The following is a 24,338-nucleotide window of genomic DNA, read 5'->3' as shown; positions in this document are numbered from 1 at the left end:
CTTCTGCTCTTGAAGGTAGTGGACTTAAAAAGAAGAAGTCCTTAAGTATCCTGTAGTGCAGTGTCCCCTGCTTCCCAGGGCCTGTCACTTCAGATAGTTTCTCTTGTGTGTGGTATGTGCTTTGCTGTGTTCTTGTATCTTTTCCCTTTAGTTTAGTTGTCTGTAGTGGCTCTTTTTGCCTACTGTGGGAAGTACTTGGTCCCTGGCAGTTGTGGCCTGCATTTATTCAAGGTAAATGCTGGTTTACTTGCTAATTGAGACGTGGAGCTTCTGCTGTTAGTACTGGCTAGCCTAAGTAAATGGACAAATGGTGCATGGGTGGGTCTTGCACTTTTAACAAAGTGCACCTCAGACTTCTGCAGAGTCTGCTGCTACCAAGACCAAGGCTCTAAAAAGGCACAGGTCAAGAGTTGCAATGTTGGTGAGATCTGCACTGATCATCTGGGAGAGAGGCTCTGCGGTGCTGAGACTGAGGCAAGCGTGACTGGAAATGCCAGATCCAGTGAAGGATGGGACCGGGGGGTGTTGGCAGTAGCACGTTAGGTAGCAAGTGTGGGCAAAGCTGGTTCCCACATGTGCCTATGTGTTTATGCTGGGGGTGGGGATGGGAAATGGTGTCTTCCAGCTCCTTTGTTCCTGGAGGAGTCTTTCTGAGATCCCTATCTCTTCAGAACATGCTCTGTAATGAGTAAATCATTCTCCCTCCTCTTTGCCACCCAGTGTTTTTCAAACTTTTGGTTCTATACTGTATCTGCTCAGGCTGCTAGTCAAATTGCATCTTCAAGGGTGGGGACTCAGCTTCCTAATGCCAGCAGAGCTCTTCCAGAGCTGAACACCTTATTTTAAGAATTCTAGGCTTTAAGTCCCACTATTTGCAAAAACTCATGAAATTAGGCTCCTCTTGTTTCAAAGCCAAATGATATGGGGGTTCATCTTCCAATTTTGGGTCCCTGACTTGATTGTCTTTTTCTTGCCTTTCACCATGCTTCCAGCTTGCTTCTGTCTGATGGCCACAGTCCCTGTAGGTCTCAAATCGCATGTCCACCTTCTTCAATGTGGTCTCTTCTCTACCTTTGGTTGTGGGGTTTGTTCTATAAATCTTTGGGTCTTTTTCTAGGTGTTTTATCTAGTTTTATCCATGGAAAGAGGTGAGCTTAGGGTACTCCTATGCTGCCATCTTCCCAGCAGCACGAGATAGAAAATCTTTGATGTCACTGCTGACTAATGGGTGCTTCAGGGATTGGGTTCACGTGCAGGATTCAGAGGAAGGCAGCTTCTCAAGAAAGAGCTGGAAGCATTGACACAATGTGTAGGCATTTAGCTCTCCCTCATTCTTGTTTATCATTCCTAGGGGCTACTTTACCATGTGGGCAATGCTCATTTCATAGAAAAAATATATGAATATATACACAAATTCAAAACTCCTAAACCTAAACAGAACAGTGAATGTCCTGCATTCTGGAACCCTTTACCACTGCCTTTTTGTTAGAAGGTAATACCTTTGACAGAGATACAGAATTAGGTAATACTAATACAGTAAATACAGTATTAGTTAGGTGTACAGAGAAAATATAATATCCTTATAGTCTATGATCAATCTGATCAGTTCTAAAAAGTTCCTTCTCCCCTGGAAAGCCAGGCAGGGTTGAGGAAGGGGTGGGGCTGGGTAGCACTCTTATTTGTTAACATTGGCTTTTCTTCTGGTTTACAATCCTTTAGCTAATCCACTCTCTGGGGTAAATGCCCATGTTTCAGAGTTCCTACCTTTCTCCTGCTCCTCTATAAGATAGTATCTAGGTATATGAGCAGGGTTTATATGAATGCAGAGCCGTGGGCAAGGGCTTGTGCATCCATGTAAGCAAACCTTTGTGTTGCCTTCTGGTCTTCTCTGGACTTTCTGCTTTGGTCTCATGCATCGTCTGCTATTTGCTGCAAGATAGCTGGCTTTGCCTGCACTTTGGGACATCATACTCACACCTATTCCTGAAGTTCATGTTCTATTTGCTTTCCTGTGGTCCTGAAGTCCCCTGTGCACAGAACTTCCACTGAATCCCAGGCCTGGACCAGTGTCACACATCTATACCCACCCTCCACCTGAGGCACCAGGGATTTCTGGATTCCTGCCTGCTGTACTTGCCTGTATGGAGCTTATCTAAAGAGCTACCCTCAGCCCACACTCTGCCAGTGTAGTGTTCTGCATTATGCTGGAGTTGATGCTGAGTGGAACATGAGGCTTCTTTTAGACTAAAGCCTTGTGACCTGCACCAGGCTGTGTCTGATGAAGTATGTCACAGCCCCATTGACCTGTTTTACAGACCCATCTGTGTGTTTGTACTGTTCCACCAAGAACACTGACATCTGAGCTCTTTGCTCTACCTTACTTCCATTATCTCCCCACATATTCCCCTTCAATATTTTACTTGCCAGAAGTGATGGGCTTTTTCCCATTTCTTGTCTGGTAGAGACTTCCTTTCTAGATGCACTGTAGCTTTACTTTGATACACAAAGGTAACCTAAGTTGTCTTCCTTTCTCAAAAATGCCTGCTTCTTAAGACTATGGTTTTGCCAAAGTCTCAAAAGGAAGTTAGTTTGAATCTCAGAACTGAACATTGCCCTTAGTTGAAAATTGCCTTTAGTTCTTAATTATGGGTGTGTATATGTGCATGCATGAGTGTGTATGATTAACCCCTTGGTCTTCTGGTGAAACCTCTGGACCACTTCTCAAAATAATATTTGTAAGTGTATAAATAATATACATGTGATTACAAAGAAACTCAAATATACTGAAATGATGTTATCAAAGTATTAAGGAAACAAATTTGTGACAGTAATATGTGTGTTTCTTAAATTTTTTTAATGTTTATTTTTCAGAGAGAGACAGAGCATGAGTAGGGGAGAGGCAGAGAGAGGGAAACACAGAATCTGAAGCAGGCTTAGGGATCTGAGCTGTCAGCACAGAGTCTGAAGTGGGGCTTGAACTCAGAAACTATGAGATCATAACCTGACCTGAAGTTGGACATTTAACTGACTGAGCCACCCAGGTGCCCCTGTCCTTCTTTATCAATACATTAAATGGGAAGGCCTAATAATTACTTTAGTGTAGTAATAGTAACAATAGTATTTGATGTTTCAAGATATTTGCAACAACTGAAATATAAATGAAAATACCCTGACTTTTAATGGTGACAAATTCACAAGTAGGTTGTTGACCACATTCATGGGGGAAGAAAATTATTAATTTCAACAAAAGGTTAGTGAAAAATCAAGATAAAAACTTTTTCCCATTTAGGTTCATGTACCCATGGATTCTGTCTCTGGACCTTTTCAGGGTCTAGATCTGTATTCTAGATGGTATCTTCTTTCTCTATGGAAGGATAGGTGTTATTGGGTGAGAAACTACAGGGAGCAGAATTTATAAACTATGGAAATACATGTAAAATATTTCAGAAATTTTCTCTATTAATGTAATCTTCTGATGAAAAACTATTGATACATAAAGTTGAAGTGTGGCATAGTTGAACATTTTGTGTTTTTCTCTTCTCCACATATCTTCCATTTCCCAGTTACCCAAACTGGTTCCATCATTTGATGCTTTACTTAGCACTTCACTAACACTTTATATTTGCCTGGTGTCTTAATACAATTTTTGCTTCTTAAATGTTGCTTTTGAGTAAGAATGTAAAAAGTGCTTTTTGAAAAGTATAAATCTAGTTCTTTAAGATAAAGGAGTAATTGAAGAGATGGAGTTAGATTCTTTCCTTTGCCTTGATTAGGAGAATCTATATTATGTATCAACTAACCATAACAGTCCAGTTTTTGATCCACCTAGTTTCATGAAATGATTGTGTGTATGTATGTATGCATATATGTGTTTATTTATTTAGTTTTGCCAGCTAAGCCTGAGAACATTTCCTGTGTCTTCTACTATGAAGAGAATTTTACTTGCACCTGGAGTCCAGAGAAAGAAGCCAGTTATACATGGTACAAAGTAAAGAGAACTTAGTAAGTACCGGAGCTTGTGTGCTATCAGTGGGAGTAAGGGTAGGAGGCAGAGGCTCCTGGTTCTCTCATGATTCAAGTCACTTCTGAAGTGAAATGTTCTCCTCATTATAGCTTCTGGGTGACTCCCATAGCCTCTGATGGCTGGGATGACACCTTGGCTGCTTGCAGCCATACTGACAGGAGCGGCAACTATGGAGGGAGGGGAGCTATAGCCACATGATGGCCTCTTCTCAGAGGCACTGGATTGGCTCAGAGCAGTCACCAGTTATAAGCAGAGTGGAAAAATCTGCTTATTTACTATATTCAGCTATGTTCTTCCTCTTTCCAGAAAGTGTCCTAGGTGCGCCTGGGTGGCACAGTCGGTTAAGCATCCGACTTCAGCCAGGTCACGATCTTGCGGTCCGTGAGTTCGAGCCCCGCGTCGGGCTCTGGGCTGATGGCTCAGAGCCTGGAGCCTGTTTCCAATTCTGTGTCTCCCTCTCTCTCTGCCCCTCCCCCGTTCATGCTCTGTCTCTCTCTGTCCCAAAAATAAATAAATGTTAAAAAAAAAAAAAAAAGAAAAAAAAAGAATGTGTCCTAAAACTGTTCCTTTTTCATGGATGCAATGTTAATAAGTAGGGTCGTAAACCCAGAACTAAGAGGGAGATTTACACTAATTTGCTATGTGACCTCTGTTAAACAGTATTCCACCAGGACAGTGCTTCCCCAATTTCTTACTACCTCAAGCATCCCTTTTTATCCTAATCCTATTAGAATAAAAATTATAAAATTTTTATTATTATTCTAGCCAAAAGCTAGATGTTTTAGCAAGTTTATGCAGGGGTTCTTTTTTGAAATTTTGAAAATAGTTCATGAAACCCTTTGTGGACTTCATGTTCCCCTAAGAATAAGGATGCCCACATTGGGAAATATTGAAAGATTATCTTTTCCATTCCAAAAAGAGTCTATACTTCCAAGTTTTTGTTTTGTTTTGTTTTGTTTTTAAATACAAGATCTCATTTATACTCTTTTTTCCCCACTCCTTGGAAATTGGTAACTAGTGTTGTAGGGGAAATCCACTTAATGCTTTACAGTAGAAGAACTTGAAAAAAGCAAGCACTATTCCTTGCAGTACTCATATATCAATGAGTATATCAGAGAGATGATTTAACACAGAGGTCAGCAAACTTTTTCTATAAAGGGACAGATAGTAGATATTTTAGGCTTAGAGGGAGGTGGATCTCTGTCAAACTATTTAACACTATTTCTGTAGCAGGAAAGTTGCCATAGACAATATGTAAACCAACGGACCTCACTGTTGTCCAATTAAACCTTATTTATGGATCCTGAAATTTGAATTTCATATACTTTTCACATGCCACAAAGTATTTTTCTTTTTATATATTTTCCCCAACCATTTAACAATGTCAAACCTGTTCTTAGCCTTTGGGCCAATCAAGAATAGGTGGCGGGCTGTATTGGGCCTATAGGCCTAGTTTGCTGAGCCCTGCTTCTGAAAATAAGAATGATAAAGACCCAATAATCCATGGTACAAATGACTTATATTCTCCTAGACTGTAGTTCTAGGTCCAGTGTTGAATAGAAAGTATCAGTATAATGAAAATCTGGAAACCTCAATAAGTGTACTCCTATTTTTTTGTTATAAGGAGTCACTCCTCCCACCCCCTTCTATCACTCCCTATGGATTGTCATTATGTTCATGAGCTGGTCATGTAGAAAGAGTAAATGCCTGGGTGTCCTTAGGCCTGTGTACAGTCTCTGTCCATGGTCTCAGGTCTTCTGGGCTCTCCAGGACTCCCATACTAGCTTGTACCTTTGTAAGTTTATCACCAAAAATCTTTTTTCCGGGTAGAATGGGAAGGTTTCTTGTGGGTGATCAACTCTGAGAGCAGACGATGGTGGGTCAGTGGTATGAAGAAAAAAACCTTACTGATGCTCAGGAATGATAGGAATAGATTTTTCCCTGGGGAAGAATAAGGAGTTGGGATGCCTTTATGGAGGTAGTGACTTTTGAACTGAGATGTGAAGGAGCTCTAAAGATGCAGGAAAGGGAAGAAAAGGATATGTCTCCAAGGTTACAGCATGAATAAATGCAAAATATTCAACTACAGTGATAGTACTAATAACAATGATAGTAACATCTCATCTTTAGAATAAGTGACTGAACTTTTAAAAGCACTTAATGCATATTAGCTCATTTCATCCTCATAACAGTGCTATACTATAGGTATATTACTATTCTGATTTTAGATGGGAAAACTCAGGCAAGGAGAGGCTAGGAAACTTGCCCAAGGCACAGAATTCAAACCTGATTTTTTTCCAGAGTTTGTGATGTAACCATGACTCAACATTATTCTGGAGGCCATTTTTTTTTTGCACTGTACAACTATAGAAAAACTTTAAAGTCCTTTCTATTTTCAAAATTCCACGATTCTATACATCTAAGCTCCTTTGCTCCCAGCCCCAGCCAACACTGGGACCGTGTAAGGTGGGGGTTTTTCTGTTTTCTGCTGACTTCAACTCCTACATAATCCCTAGAGCTGTGGGACTATATCTATACCTACCCATCTGATACCTATCAGTCTTTGTACTTGTCTTCATTAAGTTATAGTTTGATAGGATTTAAGTTATCTATCTGGGATAGATAGATATCTTTCTATCAGGAAAATAATTTTCATGGGTTTTCTGAAAATAGTGTATGCCAATGGTAGAAAATTCAATTTGAAAAATGTAAAGAATGTAAAAAAAAAATCGCTTGAAATTTCATCACCAAAGGTGCTGAGCACCTTTCCAGACATCTGTAAGAACAGTTATATAAATATATAAGTTTATATAAATTTGATTATTCTGCATATAATATGCATATTATTTTTACCACCGATAGAGTATGGCCATCTTTCCATATCAATAACTATAGATATATTAAAAACTATTTAAAATTCTACTTATGTATCCACCATACTTTAGTTAATAAATCCTCTTTGATTTTAATTTTCTTTTTAGAATAACTTCCCAAGACTAGAATTTGGGGTTTTCAAGGGCCTATTCAGTATTTCTTACCAATAGGAAATACAAGTATAGTTTTTGATGTATGTAAAGAGTTTCAAGCAAGTCTCCATGTCTCATAACATCTCAGACAAGAAGCGGGTAACTTGGAACTCTCCTTGGAAGTGATGAGGAAGGTATTTGGAGAGGAGCACTCTGTTCTGAACGATATAGTCTTCAAGAGAAACCCAAAGTAAAACTAACAAATACATGCTTAATATATTAAGTATGGCTTTGTTTCCAAACTGCTGTACTAAACTCATGTTGAATTGCTTTTTCCTTCAAAGCTCTTATGGATATAAAAGTGATATTTGTCCAAGTGATAATTCTACAAGAGGAAATCATACTTTGTGCTCCTTTCTTCCTCCAACAATAACAAACCCAGATAATTACACCATTCAAGTGGAAGCTCAAAATGCAGATGGTATAATTAAATCTGATATAACACATTGGAGCTTAGATGCTATAAGTAAGTATTATTTTTTATTCTTATATACTCTTTTATTAAAAGATACCCCCTTTTTTTTTTCTTGAAAGAGATACAGACACAAAAGTAGACTCAAAGCTTAAGGATATAGTACATATGTGTCATGAATATACCAAGGGTTATGAGTATGCATAAGAGTTCCTTATTCTCCACATCTTTACCCATGCTTACTGTTTGTTGTCTTTTTGTTACTAGCCATTGTGATTGGTATGAGGTAATATCTCATTGTGGTTTTCTCTGCTTATTAGTGATGTTGAGCATCTCTACATGTACCTCTTAGCTATCTATTTGTCTTTGGAAAATGTCTATTCAGGTCCTCTGTCCATTTTAAAATTCACACTGTGATTTTCTTGGTGTTGAATTGTATGAGTTCTTTATATATTTTGGATTTTAACCCCTTATTGAATATATCATTTGCAGATACCTTCTCCCATTCAGTAAATTTCCTTTTCATTTTGCTGATGATTTCCTTCACTGTGCAAAAGCTTTTTATTTTGATGAGGTCCCAATAGTGTATTTTTGCTTTTGTTTTACTTGCCTGAGGAGACCTATCCAAAAAAATGTTTCTAAGGCTGATGTCAAAGAGATTGCTGACTATATTTTCTTTAGGAGTTTTATGGTTTCAGGCCTCACATTTAAGTTTTTAATCCATTTTGAGCTTATTTTTGTACATGGTTTGAGAAAGTGGTTCATTTTCATTCTTTTACATAAAACTGTCAAGTTTTCTCAACACCATTTATTGAAGAGACTCTTTTATCCCCATTGTATATTCTTGCCTCCTTTGTCTTATATTAATTGATGATATAAGTTTATGCTTATTTCTGGACTCTCAGTCCTGTTCCACTGATCTTTGTGTCTATTTTTATGTCAGCACAGCTTGAAATCTTGGATTGTGATACCTTCAGCTTTATTTTTGTTTCTCAAGATTACTTTCATTATTTGGGGTCTTTTGTGGTTCCATACACATTTTAGTATTATTATCTTTTTAATTCTGGAATCTGTAAATTGCTTTGGGTGGTGTAGACATTTACAAATTTTTAGTTCTTGGGGCGCCTGGGTGGCTGGGTTGAGCATCCGACTTCAGCTCAGGTCATAATCTCATGGTCTGTGAGTTCAAGCCCCGTGTCAGGCTCTGTGCTGACAGCTCAGAGCCTAGAGCCTGGAGCCTGTATCAGATTCTTTGTCTCCCTCTGCCTCTGCCCCTCTCTCACTCATGCTCTGTCTCTCTCTCTCCCTGTCAAAAATAATTAAACATAAAAAAAATTTTTTTAAATTTTTAATTCTTCCAATCCATGAGCATGGTATATATCTTTTCATTTGTTTGTGTTATCTCAATTTCTTTTATTAATGTCTTATAGTTTTCAGAGTACAGGTCTTTCATGTCCTTGTTTAAATTTATTCCTAGGCATTTTATTCTTATTGATGCAAGTGTATTTCCTCCTTCATTACTCGTGTATAGAAATGCAACAGATTTCTGTATATTAATTTTATATCCTACAACCTTATTGAAGTCATTGTTTAGAAGAATTTTTAAATCAAGTGGGTATACGCTGATTGCACAGTGTGATTTAAAAAGATCAAAGTTTTATTTAGCATAATAGAAAATTTGCTTAAAAATATACAAATACTTACATAGAAAAAAGCCTGGAAATACACCAGAAAGTTATAATGGCTATCTCTGAGGTTGATGGCATTATGGATGATTTAAAGTTTTTCTTTGTATTTTTCTATATTAAAAAGATTTTTTTAGAATGAGCATATACTACTTTTAAAACCAGAAAAAAAATTGCATATCTTCAGAGAGAGAGACTTAGGATGAGAATGTTTGTAGTATTCAAGGAAAATGAAAGATGCTTTCTACTGGACACTTCTGGGTTGAGGGGAGTGTAGAGTAGATAAGGTAAACAGCCTATTTTCTGGTTGTTTTACCTCCTTTCTCCTTGGCGTAAGATCTGACCCATTTAGTAAAATGTATATTTGCGGAAAAATCGTAGGAATCTATCCTCTCCTCAGAGGCCATCCCTTTTTTTGGTGGGGGTGAGACGGTGGGAGAAGTGGGGATGGCAGTATTCCTTTTGCACTGCCTTCCTAATGCCATCTGCATATAGCAGATTACAAAATAAGCCCTACCATTTCATTTCTACTTTTCTTTTTTTTTTTAATTTATTTTTATTTTTTATTATTTATTTTTGAGAGAGAGAAAGAGTGCGAGTTAGGGAAGAGCACGGGGCGGGGGGGGGGGGGGGGGGGGGACACAGAATCTGAAGCAGGCTCCAGGCTCTGAGCTGTCAGCACAGTCTGATGCAGGTTCTCAAACCTGCGAACCACAAGATAATGACCTGAGCCAAAGTCGGAGGCTTAACCGACTGAATCACCCAGGTACCCCTCTACTTTGCCTTTTTCCAGTTTTAGGTGGATGCTATTAACATCTTCTGATCTTTTGGCAAATATGAGAAATTTAGGATTTTTATTTTCAGCGAAAATTGAACCACCTGAGATTTTCAGTGTGAAACCAGTTTTGGGCGTCAAACGAATGGTTCAAATAAAATGGATACGGCCTGTGTTGGCTCCTGTTTCGTCTACTTTAAAATACACACTTCGATTCAAAACAGTAAATAGTGCCTACTGGGTAAGTATCCTATTACAATGTTTCTATTAGAGGGCCCAAAGAAAAGAATTATTGATAACTTTTTTTTTTAAACTGGGAATCATTTTTTTTTTCAATTTTCTACCTTAAAAATAGAAGACAGATAATAATGAGTACTTTTCTTCCTAGTTTCTCATTAGGGCCTTTTGGATTGGACAAGTATTTCACTATAGGCATCTTGCATTCAAAGCACAGGGACATATTAAAAAGTGAGAAGTTTACTTTTGCATTCCACTCTGGTTTGTGTATAGCTATGTCAATGGCTGAGATTCTGTGGCTTGTCCATTTCCTTTTTTATTTTTCCAACTCTTTATGAAATTGTGATATATAACTTGTATTTAGAAAAATGAACAAATCATAGCTGTTGTATTTAATAAATTATTATTAAGTTAGCACTCATGTTAAAACCAGTGAGGTCAAAAAAAGCATGCCAAGGTCCCCTGCTTATCCTTTCCGATGACAACCCCCACACTGCCTTAGAGCTGTTATCTTGATTTTCACGGTAAATGCTTCTTTGGTTTTTATTATGGGTTTACCGTTTAAACCTGCATCTCTGGGGCGCCTGGGTGGCGCAGTCGGTTAATCGTCCGACTTCAGCCAGGTCACGATCTCGCGGTCCGTGAGTTCGAGCCCCGCGTCAGGCTCTGGGCTGATGGCTCGGAGCCTGGAGCCTGTTTCCGATTCTGTGTCTCCCTCTCTCTCTGCCCCTCCCCCGTTCATGCTCTGTCTCTCTCTGTCCCAAAAATAAATAAACGTTGAAAAAAAAAAAATAAACCTGCATCTCTGAACAACACAGTTTGACACATTATGTAATAGAAATCCTTACATTTTGTATTTTTTAAAAAATATTTGACTTCCTTCAGTATTGTACTCTTAAGATTCATCTATGTTATGTAATGCTGGAATTTATACATTTTAATTGTTTTATAGTATTCCATTGTGTACTAATTAATTTGCATTTACCTGACTTTTAATTGCATTAATTTATTGCATTAATTAATTTAATTTGCATTTACCTGACTTTTAATGAGGTTGTATACCTTTTTATGTGTTTTTTGGCTATTTGGAGTTCTTTGTGAAATGTTGATTTAAGCCTTTTGCACATTTTTTCTAATGGGTGGTCTGAGTTTTAAATTGACTTGTAGGAGTTTCTTATACATTTTATTTATGAGTTTTTTAAATCTGCTATGTGTGTTACAGACATTTATCACTATGTGGTTTGCCATTTCACTGTCTTAATGGTGACTTTGGAGGAGCATAACTTCTTAATTTTTAACATTTTTAACAATTTTCAACAATCCTTTCTTACTTCAAAGTTCAGAGGATATTCTTCTATTTCCATCAATGCAACATGAAATTATATCAACCTTTTTTTGGTAACTACTATATATATATTTTTAATGTTTATTTATTTTTGAGAGAGAGAGAGATATCAACAATTTTTTGGTAACATATATATATTTTTAATGTTTATTTATTTTTGAGAGAGAGAGATAGAGAGAGAGGGTGAGGGAGGGACAGAGAGAGAGGGAGACACAGATTCCAAAGCAGGCTCTAAGCCCTGACCTGACAGCACAGAGCCTGATGTGGGACCTGAATGCATGAACCGTGAGATCATGACCTGAGCCAAAGTCGGAAGCTTAAACGACTGAGCCACCCAGGTGCCCCTGTAAACACTACATATTGTTGACTCTTAATCAGATCCTAGCCAATTAAATCAGTTAAACCTTTAATATTTTTTTCCCACACACAAGATTTTCTAGTAAAACACATGTCCACTGTCTTAAAGTTTATTGGTTTTTAAGATAAGTGGAGGCATTATCAGCATTTCAGCCCATTTAGAATCTTTATTTTACCACCAAAACTTACAGTTAACTTTTAACTTTCTGACTTTTCAATATCCTCAGATTTTATAACTCTTAACTTGTATACCTTTATCAAATCATTAATAAAAATAGTAACTATGTCAGAGCCCTGTGGTAAACCATTAGAGACTATTCAGAGATATCAACCTTTTTTTCTCTGAGTGTGGTCATTTACTATGTTTCTGTGAATATGCATAATTACTGTCATAATCATTCAGCCTACTCTTACTGTCTTGACCATGACACTATTACTAGACTTTGCTGAAATTCATAGATACTTTATTGCATTCTCTCCTAGTCTAGAGCTCTTTCAGAAAAGAAAATTGGTAAAGTTTCACTTATTACATGTTTAAGATAAGAGAAATAATGATGTCCACTCTTCCTCTCAGCTTCTTTTCTAAGCCAGCTCTGGAACCATTCTCCTAGTACCTGCCTACATGTACCACAAGACTAATTAATTTGTAGTTTCTGGAACCCAGAACAGAATACCTAAGCAAGGAAGTTCCTGGTACAACATAAGTCCATCTTCCTTCACATCATCAGTTATGGTCTAAGTAAACCTGAGGAATTGCTAGGAATTGGTACTGTCTAGCGATCCTTGATTTACCCTGCTTGTCTGAGCCCAGAGTCCTCTGGCCATTGAGATAGGATTCAATAAGAAAAATAAACCAGGATTTCTGTTCCTCTGGAAAATGAGCAAGCCATGTAGAACACTAAGTGAGGGAAGCACGTGTAAATTACCCCAGATTTCAGCATCCTGTACCCACCTCTTTGAGAAACTCACCTGCATCTGCCCCCATGTTTGCATTATTCCTTCCAGTCCTTGAGCTAAGAAGTCATTTCTCCTGCTCTGCTGAAGGAAGTGAGAAGGCAAGTGGAATGTGCAGTCAGTATCTCCCTCCTTTGAGCATTCAAACACAATAATTTTTAAACTCAATTATACCAACCCAATTTTTCTATGGAAAAAGGTCCAAATCCTTAATCCTCCAACACTTGAACCCTATCAACCCCTCCAACCTCATTTTTCATCCTGCCCTTGGTTCTCTACTAACTAGTTGTGGATTGCTACTTTCCCTTGTGTCATGTTGTTTCACTATTCTGTGTCTTTGCTTTTGTACCTCTACTCCCTCACTAAACTTCGTTAAACCTGTTCATGTCTCAGAACTCAGTTCTGACATATTTCCTTCTGAGCATCTGAACTAGGTGCTCCTCCTCCATCACCACACTTAACACTCAACACAGTCATTTAAAGTCCTATCTCCCTGCATTAGACTGTAAAAAAGTCCCAATATGTCCATAGAGCAGGACTTACGTTTGTATAATGCTGTGTGTATTGCAAAGTGCTTTCTTACACTCCAGACTATTTAATCTTTGCATATATCTATAAATGAGGCATCACTATTATTATTTTTACAGATTAGGAAATCATGATGTACAGAGCTTAAATCACCTGTCTAAGATCCCAGGGTTTGTAAGTTGCAAACCTGAGCCCAAGTTTTCTGACTCCAAGTTGCCATTCATTTGACCATATTTTAGCAACCTCCAGACCATCTTCCTGTTGCCTAGTCTAAGGAGTTTCTGCCTTTAAAAATAGAGCTACGTGAGAACTCTGCCAAAGAATCTCAAGAAGGTTTTAAAAGTTTGATTTAGGCTTTGCACCAACACTTCTGACTCATCTCTTAAAACATAAACACTTTGGGCGAGCTAGGATTTGGCACAAAGTATAGGTTGTTAGAAATAAACCCGATGAAGTTAATTAGTGTTTTGTTAGGAGTCCTTTGTGTTGAGCTGGGGAAATCGTAGTTGAGTCTATATATGGAGGATCAGTTGGTCCTGGACTGTATGAGGGCCACAGGTACTTGCCTGGACAAAAAGCCAAACTGAAAGAAGCCTTTCAGGCAGATACGTAGTTTGAAAGGCTGAGCAGCTTTTTTCCCACCTATGGGAAAGGGCTGTAAAGAACATGCTTGGCTAGTTACATTAGGCAAAGCTTACTGAACATGAATGTGAAGAGCCCCAACTTGTAGACCAAGCATGTGCTTGAGGGTACTCGCAAAGCAGGAAGAAAATTTTGAAAGATTGTTATAAAAGAATATTACATATTTAAAAGAGCTTAAAAGGACAACAAAACTTTATTAGACTTCTTTGTGGATTAATATAGTTTTATTTTGATTTGTGTATGGAAGATACCATGTGGTTGTCTGTCTTATAAAGGTCTTAATATCGCCCCAAATGAGCCCCATAACTAAGCTAAGTTGGGGAAGGCTACTTTCTCTGAGATGTGGGATTGTCCCAGTGACCCTATTCTGCCATTACAACATCTCCAGGGGCTGTTAGAGGTGGGCGCTCAGGGAACTTTGGATTCAACAGTGAAACTGCCCTTGCCTCTGGTTCCTACATCCTTTTCCCAACACCATCTTCCTAGATTCAGAGTTTAGAAGTTTCCATCTGCGGCTGAGATGCTCAGGTTTTTGCTACATACATACATTCTCATTTTGTTCAATTTCCCTTAGGCCCACGACCTGTAGTTATGTAGTTATTTTCACAGCTGTTATATATACTTTCTTCTCTCACAGGGTTTTATGGGACTAGTGTGCATATTCACAAAATAGACATGCCTATTAGTGCAGTTTATTAATCAACTCAATGTAAGTTCATATAAACCAACAGCTAAAAGTTCATCTTGCAGCAACAGTGACCATGCTCAAAAATAAATAGCTGAATTTTTAGTGTCTCTTGGAGAGTTGGGTCCAAAAGGGGCTTGAGAGATTATATAAAGCAGTGTGCTCATTTTACTAATGAGGAAACTGAAGTCTAGAAAGGAGAAGTGATTTATTTACCTCTCCCCCTCCACTTCCCCACAGAATGTCAAAATGAATTTATGCATCCAGGCTGCTGAGATCCTTAGCAGCCCTACTGGTTACCTAAAGACCAATAGTTGCAATGGAAGATTTGGGTAAAGGGGAAGTATGTAGGAGTTAGGAAAGCTGTATTCTGATCCCAGTTATGCCTATAACAAACACTGAAGTAGTCCACAGTCACTTAACTTTTGGGCTCTTGTCCATGACATGAGATTGAACTTAATGCCACTGAGGTCTTTGTTAGTTACTGTTCTATGAGGCCTCATATCTAGGTATTGGAGTCACCTGCAGTATTTACACTGAGGCCCAGGTTGCCCTCAGTCCCATGACTCCACCTTGTATTTTCCAGAATAAGACTTTGCACACTCACATCAGCCAGGATGGGGTGGGGGGTGGGTGTGTGGGCATGAATCTCTGCCTTACAAGCTTAGAGACAGGAAATGGGGAGGGTGGTGGTTCATGGGGTGACTCACATCTGTTTAGGTGCAAGTGATCCCCAGGCATGTGTGAGGTTTATCTATGAAAATGATATTTTTTGCAACCTGAGATATAATGCTTCAAGTTCCAAAAATGTAAGAGAGAGTTGGGGCGTGAAGAAGAAAAATGGAAAGATAACAGGTGATCTCCCATCCAGCTCAGAGTCATCTTTGTCTTTTAGATGGAAGTCAACTTCACCAAAGAAGATATTGATAGAGATGAAACCTACAACCTCACAGGACTGCAGGCCTTTACAGAGTATGTTATAGCTCTGCGATGTGCCACTAAGGAGTCCATGTTCTGGAGTGGTTGGAGCCAAGAAAAAATGGGAACAACTGAGGAAGAAGGCAAGCTGGTCCCTTGCAATTCCTTTTCTGCCTGCTCTGGTATAAGGTGGCCTGGGCCTAGCCTTAGTGGGTTTTGTCCAGTGTTGTACTTGGAAATCATGGAATCTCACAGTCCTAGAGCATTGAGAATCTGTATGTTCCCTCTCTATAAGGCACTTACCTGAGCCCACAGGATAAACCAGCCCTCCTCAGATGGGCTGAGTTAGCATCTTTTTGCCCCAAAGGCAAAAGATCACATCTTTACTACTCTTATTAAGTTCTTATATTATACATGAAACAGCATAATACTATTTAAAGGTATCTTATGATACATTAAAGATATATATTGTAAACCCTGCAGCCACCACTAAAAAATTAAAAAAGGTTTAATTACTGAGGGAAAAAAAGGTCAGATTCTTAATGACAGTGAGAGAGAAAGAGAAAGGGACTATACAGTGAATGAGTGCTTACCATGAGTCAGGATGGTCATTCAGAACAGTACTTTAAATCTATAGGCTTGGCTTAGATTCCAGCCTGGCTCTGGAGTGATTTGGGGCTAGATAACTAATGTCTAAGCCTCAGTTTTCTCAATATTTTTTTTGTATACAAATGTTCATAGCAGCTTTATTTAAAATAATAAAAAAAATAACGGAAAGGTCCATCAACTAGTCAAAGAATAAACAAACTATGGTATAACCATACAAGGCAATACAATTAAACAATAAAAAAGGAACAAACTAATGATACATGCAACAACATGAATATCTCAGAAGCATTATGTTAAGTAAAAGAAACTGGACACAAAAGACTAAATATGATTTTCAATTTATTGGAAATTCTAGAAAAGGCAAAAATAGTGACAAATAGCAGATGAATGGTTGTCAATGGGTAGGAATAGAGGCAGGGGACTGACTGCAAAGGGGAACAGTTTCCTCAATATTTATCCCCTTTTCCATAATGGAATATCATTTATAAATTTGAGTTAAAAGCAGTACCTACATTTTAGTGTTACTTTAAAAATTAAATAATCTATTTAGCTCATAGTAAACATTCAATAAATGCCAAGTTATCTACTATTTTTATTAACTCTTCCAAGAGCCCTATAAGATATGTGGAATCACCCCCATTTGGAAGTGAAGGAGCCAAGTTTCAGAAATATTAGTAAATCACTTAAGGTTACTCAGCATGTGTTACCATTCTTTATAAATCAAGAATCTTTCCCAGTGCCTGTTCTGTAGTAGATAGTCAATAAATGTCTGATGAATGTATCAGTTTCCTTTGGCCACTGTGACAAATTATCACAAATTTAGTGACTTACAACACAGTTTTTTCTTTTTTTTTAATTTTCTTTTTTCTTTTTATTTTTTTTGTTATATGAAATTTATGGTCAAATTAGTTTCCATACAACACCCAGTGCTCATCCCAAAGATGCCCTCTTCAATGCCCATCCCTCCCTCCACCCCCCATCAACCCTCAGTTTGTTTTCAGTTTTTAAGAGTCTCTTATGCTTTGGCTCTCTCTCCCACTCTAACCTCTTTTTTCTTTTTTTCCTTCCCCTCCCCCATGGGTTTCTGTTAAGTTTCTCAGGATCCACATAAGAGTGAAAACATATGGTATCTGTCTTTCTCTGTATGGCTTATTTCACTTAGCATAACACTCTCCAGTTCCATCCACATTGCTACAAAGGGCCATATTTCATTCTTTCTCATTGCCCTGTAGTACTCCATTGTGTATATAAACCACAATTTCTTTATCCATTCATCAGTTGATGGACATTTAGGCTTTTTCCACAATTTGGCTATTGTTGAGAGTGCTGCTATAAACATTGGGGTACAAGTGCCCCTATGCATCAGTACTCCTGTATCCCTTGGATAAATTCCTAGCAGTGCTACTGCTGGGTCATAGGGGAGGTCTATTTTTAATTTTTTGAGGAACCTCCACACTGTTTTCCAGAGTGGCTGCACCAGTTTGCATTCCCACCAACAGTGCAAGAGGGTTCCCGTTTCTCCACATCCTCTCCAGCATCTATAGTCTCCTGATTTGTTCATTTTGGCCACTCTGACTGGCGTGAGGTGATATGTGAGTGTGGTTTTGATTTGTATTTCCCTGATAAGGAGTGATGTTGAGCATCTTTTCATGTGCCTGTTGGCCACCTGCATGTCTTCTTTAGAGAAGTGTCTATTCATGTTTTCTGCCCATTTCTTCACTGGATTATTTGTTTTTCGGGTGTGGAGTTTGGTGAGCTCTTTATAGATTTTGGATACTAGCCCTTTGTCCGATATGTCATTTGCAAATATCTTTTCCCATTCTGTTGGTTGCCTTTTAGTTTTGTTGGTTGTTTCCTTTGCTGTGCAGAAGCTCTTTATCTTCATGAGGTCCCAATAGTTCATTTTTGCTTTTAATTCCCTTGCTTTTGGGGATGTGTCAAGTAAGAAATTGCTAGGGCTGAGGTCAGAGAGGTTTTTTCCTGCTTTCTCCTCTAGGGTTTTGATGGTTTCCTGTCTCACATTCAAGTCCTTTATCCATTTTGAATTTATTTCTGTGAGTGGTGTAAGAAAGTGGTCTAGTTTCATTCTTCTGCATGTTGCTGTCCAGTTCTCCCAGCACCATTTGTTAAAGAGACTGTCTTTTTTCCATTGGATATTCTTTCCTGCTTTGTCAAAGATGAGTTGGCCATACTTTGTGGGTCCAATTCTGGGGTCTCTACTGTATTCCATTGGTCTATGTGTCTGTTTTTGTGCCAATACCAAGCTGTCTTGATGATGACAGCTTTGTAGTAGAGGCTAAAGTCTGGGATTGTGATGCCTCCTGCTTTGCTCTTCTTCTTCAAAATTACTTTGGCTATTTGGGGCCTTTTGTGGTTCCATATGAGTTTTAGGATTGCTCGTTCTAGCTTCGGGAAGAATGCTGCTGCAATTTTGATTGGGATTGCATTGAATGTGTAGATAGCTTTGGGTAGTATTGACATTTTAACAATATTTATTCTTCCAACCCATGAACACGGAATGTTTTTCCATTTCTTTATATCTTTTTCATTTTCCTTCATAAGCTTTCTACAGTTTTCAGCATACAGATCTTGTACATCTTTGGTAAGATTTATCCCTAGGTATTTTATGCTTCTTGGTGCAATTGTGAATGGGATCAGTTTCTTTATTTGTCTTTCTGTTGCTTCATTATTAGTGTATAAGAATGCAACTGATTTCTGTACATTGATTTTGTATCCTGAAACTTTGGTGAATTCATGTATCAGTTCTAGCAGACTTTTGGTAGAGTCTGTCGGATTTTCCATGTATAATGTCATCTGCAAAAAGTGAAAGCTTGACTTCATCTTTGCCAATTTTGATGCCTTTGATTTCTTTTTGTTTTCTAATTGCTGATGCTAGCACTTCCAACACTATGTTAAACAACAGTGGTGAGAGTGAACATCCCTTTTGTGTTCCTGATCTCAGAGCGAAAGCTCTCAGTTTTTCCCCATTGAGGATGATATTAGCTGTGGGCTTTTCATAAATGGATTTTATGATGTTTAAGTATGTTCCTTCTACCCCGACTTTCTCGAGGGCTTTTATTAAGAAAGGATGCCGAATTTTGTCAAATGCTTTTTCTGCATCGATTGACAGGAGCATATGGTTCTTATCTTTTCTTTTATTAATGTGATGTATCACATTGATTGATTTGTGAATGTTGAACCAGTCCTGCAGTCCAGGAATGAATCCCACTTGATCATGGTGAATAATTCTTTTTATATGCTGTTGAATTCGATTTGCTAGTATCTTACTGAGAATTTTTGCATCCATATTAATCAGGGATATTGGCCTGTAGTTCTCTTTTTTTACTGGGTGTCTGTCTGGTTTAACACAGTTTTTTCTATTATAGTTCTGGAATCAGAGGTCCAGGAGTCAAGGTGTGGGCAGGGTTGTTTTCTTTTGGAGACTCTGAGGGTATTATGTTTTCTTACCATTTCCAACTTCTCATGGTTACCTGTATTCCTTGGCTGATGACCCCTTCCCCCATATATTGAACATCAATCTAATGTCTGCTTCCATCATCACATTACTTTTTTCTCCCTTTTTGTATTAAGTCTCTGCCTCTTTCTTCTAATGACCTTCATGAAAACATTTAGGGCCAACTCGGATAATTCAGAATAATCTTCCCAACTCAAGATGCCAACTTAATCACATCTGAAAGTCCCTTTGGCTATATAAGGTAACATTTACAAACTGCAGGGTTTAGGACTTAAGTCTTTGGGGCCCATTTTTCAGTCTGACACAATGAATGATGAATGAATGGATGAATGAATGACTAGATGAATATTTGGTGATGGTCACACATCTTTTGAAATAAGGAGATTAAATGCAAAATTCTGATCCTTCTAAAACTTTCTGAGGCTTTACTCTCATTTGTATGTAAGACACATGGGGTTCTAGCCCATACATTTCCCAAAACCACACACCCGGCCATGATTTCAGGCCCTTCTTCTTCTCCTTTATAGCCAAGTACCACACTGGTATCAGGTAACATCTGCAGTCAATTTCTATGTTCCCTGGTTCATATGACAACAGCTTATTCCTGTGGATCTTGGTTGAGTTTCCTACGAGACCAAGTTGGTATTAATAGATGTTTAGCACATTCACAGATATGGTCAGATGTCTGGAAATAATCCCATGTTCTGAATTTTGTAGCCCCACCTGAAGATGTTCATGCTTAGTCTGAACTACCCCTTGGTGGATGTGGTTACAATACAGGGGTTCATGCAGTACATAGTAAATTGTACTAGATGACTTCTGAAAGCTCTTGTCACCCTAAGATTCCATTCTTCTATGCTATTCAGGCATCTAGTCTTCTATGCCAGGCTCTAGCAGTAAAGAAAAAGTCATAGAAAATCCCAAGTCATATGTCTTTAAGTACTTAGAATAGCGCCTTACAAATGGTAAGGGCTCAATAAATCCTACATAAATAAGAATGCAGACATGACTGAAACAAGTCAGGTTGTGGATCTAGTGTAACTTTTGGTTAAAATTACATACAATATTTGGCAACACATTTACACTCTACAACATCACCTCAGAGTGTCAAATGAATACAAATAGAACAGTTTACAAATATCAAACAGCGTGTAAATTGCACAGCAAAAAATGGCCCATTGCTTATAATCACTGGGACTACTCAGTTGTTGTCTTAACTGGGCCCTCCCTTTTAAAAAATTCAAATGCAATGCATGCACTGTCTTTGAGCAAAGCATCCTCTGCCTTTGCTACACCTTTTGGCAGGTGGTCTGGGGGATTAAGTTCCACTTCAGGTGTAATCATGTTTTGCACTGCCCTTCTCCTCTTTGTAGCTGGTAGTCTTCTTTCCAGTGACCTCCTGGTACCATTATGGCTCGTGTCTTAATTTAACTCATGACAGCCCAGCCAACTCTCTAATGTCCATTTTATCCACTTGTTTTGCTGCCAGAAACAAGATTTACCATTTCAGCTGATGTATTATTTCGGCTAGTTTGGCTATTATTAATTAGCATAACACTAGATGCTGGTGTTCTCTGCCTTTGGCTAATTGAATCAAACCAACACTTATAAATCACAGTCATCACTATAGAACTTTTACTTTTGTTTTTCTTCATTTTTAAAGGATCCTAGAGAAAATTGATGAAATGTACAACCCAGCCCCCAGCAAATCCTAATTTCTACTATATGCCACAGATGTAGTTATATTTTGATCCTGGCTTTATTTCCTAAAAGTTTGTAACACTGCCCAGTTAGAAGCTTCACTTCTCTGTATTTCAGAAATGGAGATAATAATACTGCTGTACCTAATTATAGGGCTTTAGAGATTAAATGAGATAATTCAGGTAAAATGCTTAGTATAGTGACACTTGCTAAAAGTTAACTCTTCTGTTTCTTTAAAAGTTTATTTATTTTGATTGGAGAGGGGGAAGAGCAGGGAGAGGGAGAGAGAGAATCCCAAATAGGGGATTCTACACTGTCAACACAAAGCCCAACTTGGGCTAGATCTTTTGAGATCATCATCTGAGCCAAAATCAAGAGTCAGGAGTTTGACTGAATCACCCAGGTGCCCCAAAAGTTAAACATTCTTATTGTTGGTCTTCAGCAAGGCACCAGTAAGAATGTGAAGTGTCTAACTGGTGGTGGTTGTAGGTATTATCAGATTGTAATGGAAACAACATAGCATCAAGTTGTTGCTAATGGGTCCAAAGAATTGATGTCTTTGAATATGTAGATATTTTTATGGATTTGGAAAAATTTAATTTTGCTCTTTTGTGAATACAGAATTACTACTTTTTTAAAAATTGATTTATTTATTTTGAGAGAGAGGAACCACAAGCAGGGGAAGGGCAGAGAGAGAGGGAGACAGACAGAATCCTAAGCAGGCCCTGTGCTCTCAGCATGGGCCATATTGTGGAGCTCAAACTCACGAGCCTTGAGATCATGACCTGAGCTGAAACCAAGAGTTGGACACTTAATCAACTGAGCCACCCAGGTACCCCCAGAACTATCACTTTTCTAACTTTGATTATACTGCAAGTCCATTACTAGCTCATGGTGAACGGAAACTTGGCTGTTAATTGCAGAAGATATACATGCTACTTAGGTAGTGGTTTTACTAAAAGCTGCATCTGTGGGAAATCTATATTAGTAAGACTGTTCCTCTTTGAACTTTATCTGCAGGAAATAGTGGCCTCAGTGAAAGGAGAAAATGCCTAATTAAATTCATTTACTATCACTTCGTACTACAACTAAATCTAAACTAAATGGGATAAATCTAAGGAGAATTTCACTCATATTTCTAACCAAGTGTCTGGAATGATTGGTTATTTAATAATCAGTTTATGGGGCTGTTGGTTGGCTCATTTGGTTAACTGACTCTGAACTTGAACTCTGCCTTTGCTGACATCTCATTGGCTTGTAGACAGGAGTAGTTGTAGAAATATGATTCTCCATTGGTGACAAGATTTAATTGCCCTTTGGATCATTTTTCTGCATTACGGAGTTGTCTTCAGTTGGAGTTCAGTAATTTCACTTTAAGACACCCAATCACTTGAAGTGTGATTTCAGATACCTGAAAACAGTCTGTCAGCGCTAAAATAGTTTAGATCTTAGCCTGAGTGGTTGACCCCATTCTCTGCAGACCTGCTTACAGTATCTTCAGCTATGTTATTCCTCAAGAAAAAATTCAGAGTTCATCAACTGCATGTTCAAGTAGAGACATTCCTTCTCCAGATTAGAGGCTTTGGTACAGTTCCTTACAATTCTCTGCTCTCTTCTCATGGCTAAAGTGTGTAGATCATTCTTAAATCAGACATTCAGCATTTTGAAATTATCCCTGTATGGTTAGATCATCCAAAGTTAATACACTTAAACTGTGTTGTCTTGGATTATGTTATTCACCACAGAAATGTATAAATCAGGTTTAACATTATGCCCTTGCATTTTATAGAAGATAAATATAAGGTACACATGCCATATTTCTGTACTTTTGCTCAACTCCGATTGCAGACGTTGGCCTTTAGGTTACCCTATATCTTTTTAAGAGGATCCATATGATAAATTCCATTTATTAATTCAGTACCCATAATCAGAAATAGTTACCCCTTCATATGTTTGCTTTTTAATAGGCTATGAGAAATATACAATTCAATATGATCTTTTTTTCCTTCTTCTGCCATGAAGATCATTCAGTTTAAAGCTCAAGTGAACTAGTGAAGATGATTTCTCTGTCCCTTTATTCTTTAATTCTTTCTTAGATTTTATAACATTTTAAGTATACAGTTTCATCCTTTTTGGGAGAAGATCTTTTGTGCTCTGTCTCTCTCATCCCCACTCCCATATAGTATATATAATAGTGTATATAATATCATAATATATCTCTATGTATCTCCTTTAAAAAATTGTTTTTAAAGTGTATTGATTTTTGGAGAGACAGAGACAATGGGGGAAGGGAAGAGAGAGAGGGCGAGAGGGAGAGAGAGAATCCCAAGCCGACTCCACATTGCCAGTGCAGAGCCTGATGCGGGACTCTCAAGAAACCATGAGATTGTGACCTGAGCCAAAACTGAGAGTCACAGCCGACTGAGTCATCCAGGTGCCCCTATGTGTCTATCTCCTTGTCAGTTATCTGTGTCATTCCCAGCTGTAAGGTATGTAGACGTTATATATGATAGGACATGAGATGTTACATTTCAATCCGGATTTCAATGACAAATAATATTATAATAGGGTCTATTGTACTTTTCTTTTGCCTTACATTAAGTCATCAGATCCAAGAGCAGTTTAAATTTTTACTTTTAGTTGATGCCACTCCTTTGGCCACAAAATGAAGACAGCATTGGTTGTTGCAATGCTGCTCCACCGACCACCTTCCCCCTACTGGCTTCCTCCAGCAAATGCTTCCTAACTGCATTTTTAACAGACAGCCCAGCTAATCTCACCATTTTCAGTTGCAGCTTCCATCTTGTGTTGAGTACCTCACTCTTGTTTCCTTACAGCTCCACATGGCTTGGATCTGTGGAGAGTCCTGAGACCCGCCACAGTAGATGGAAGAAGGCTAGTGCAGTTGATGTGGAAGGTGATTTCCTTATGTTGTTTTTTCTGTCTCAAACCCTTGGTCTCTTAT

At 38.2% G+C, this 24,338-nt stretch overlaps 1 protein-coding gene across 1 annotated transcript in view; it reads left to right on the top strand.

The window, feature by feature from the left end:
- IL31RA (interleukin 31 receptor A) overlaps positions 1-24,338 on the top strand; it is a 61,610-nt gene that overhangs the window by 17,553 nt on the left and 19,719 nt on the right. The window contains exons 3-7 of the mRNA XM_086700775.1: positions 3,885-4,002; positions 7,335-7,516; positions 10,012-10,163; positions 15,566-15,731; positions 24,211-24,290. Of these exons, the coding sequence (XP_086556901.1) occupies positions 3,885-4,002; positions 7,335-7,516; positions 10,012-10,163; positions 15,566-15,731; positions 24,211-24,290 (698 nt within the window). The remainder of the gene's footprint in view (positions 1-3,884; positions 4,003-7,334; positions 7,517-10,011; positions 10,164-15,565; positions 15,732-24,210; positions 24,291-24,338) is intronic.

Source organism: Puma concolor, chromosome A1, assembly GCF_028749965.1.
Source record: "Puma concolor isolate L17-30 chromosome A1, mPumCon1.1.hap2, whole genome shotgun sequence".
Lineage (NCBI taxonomy): Eukaryota > Metazoa > Chordata > Mammalia > Carnivora > Felidae > Puma > Puma concolor.
Note: the sequence above shows the minus strand (reverse complement) of the source record. Positions and strands in the feature narration are given on the sequence as shown.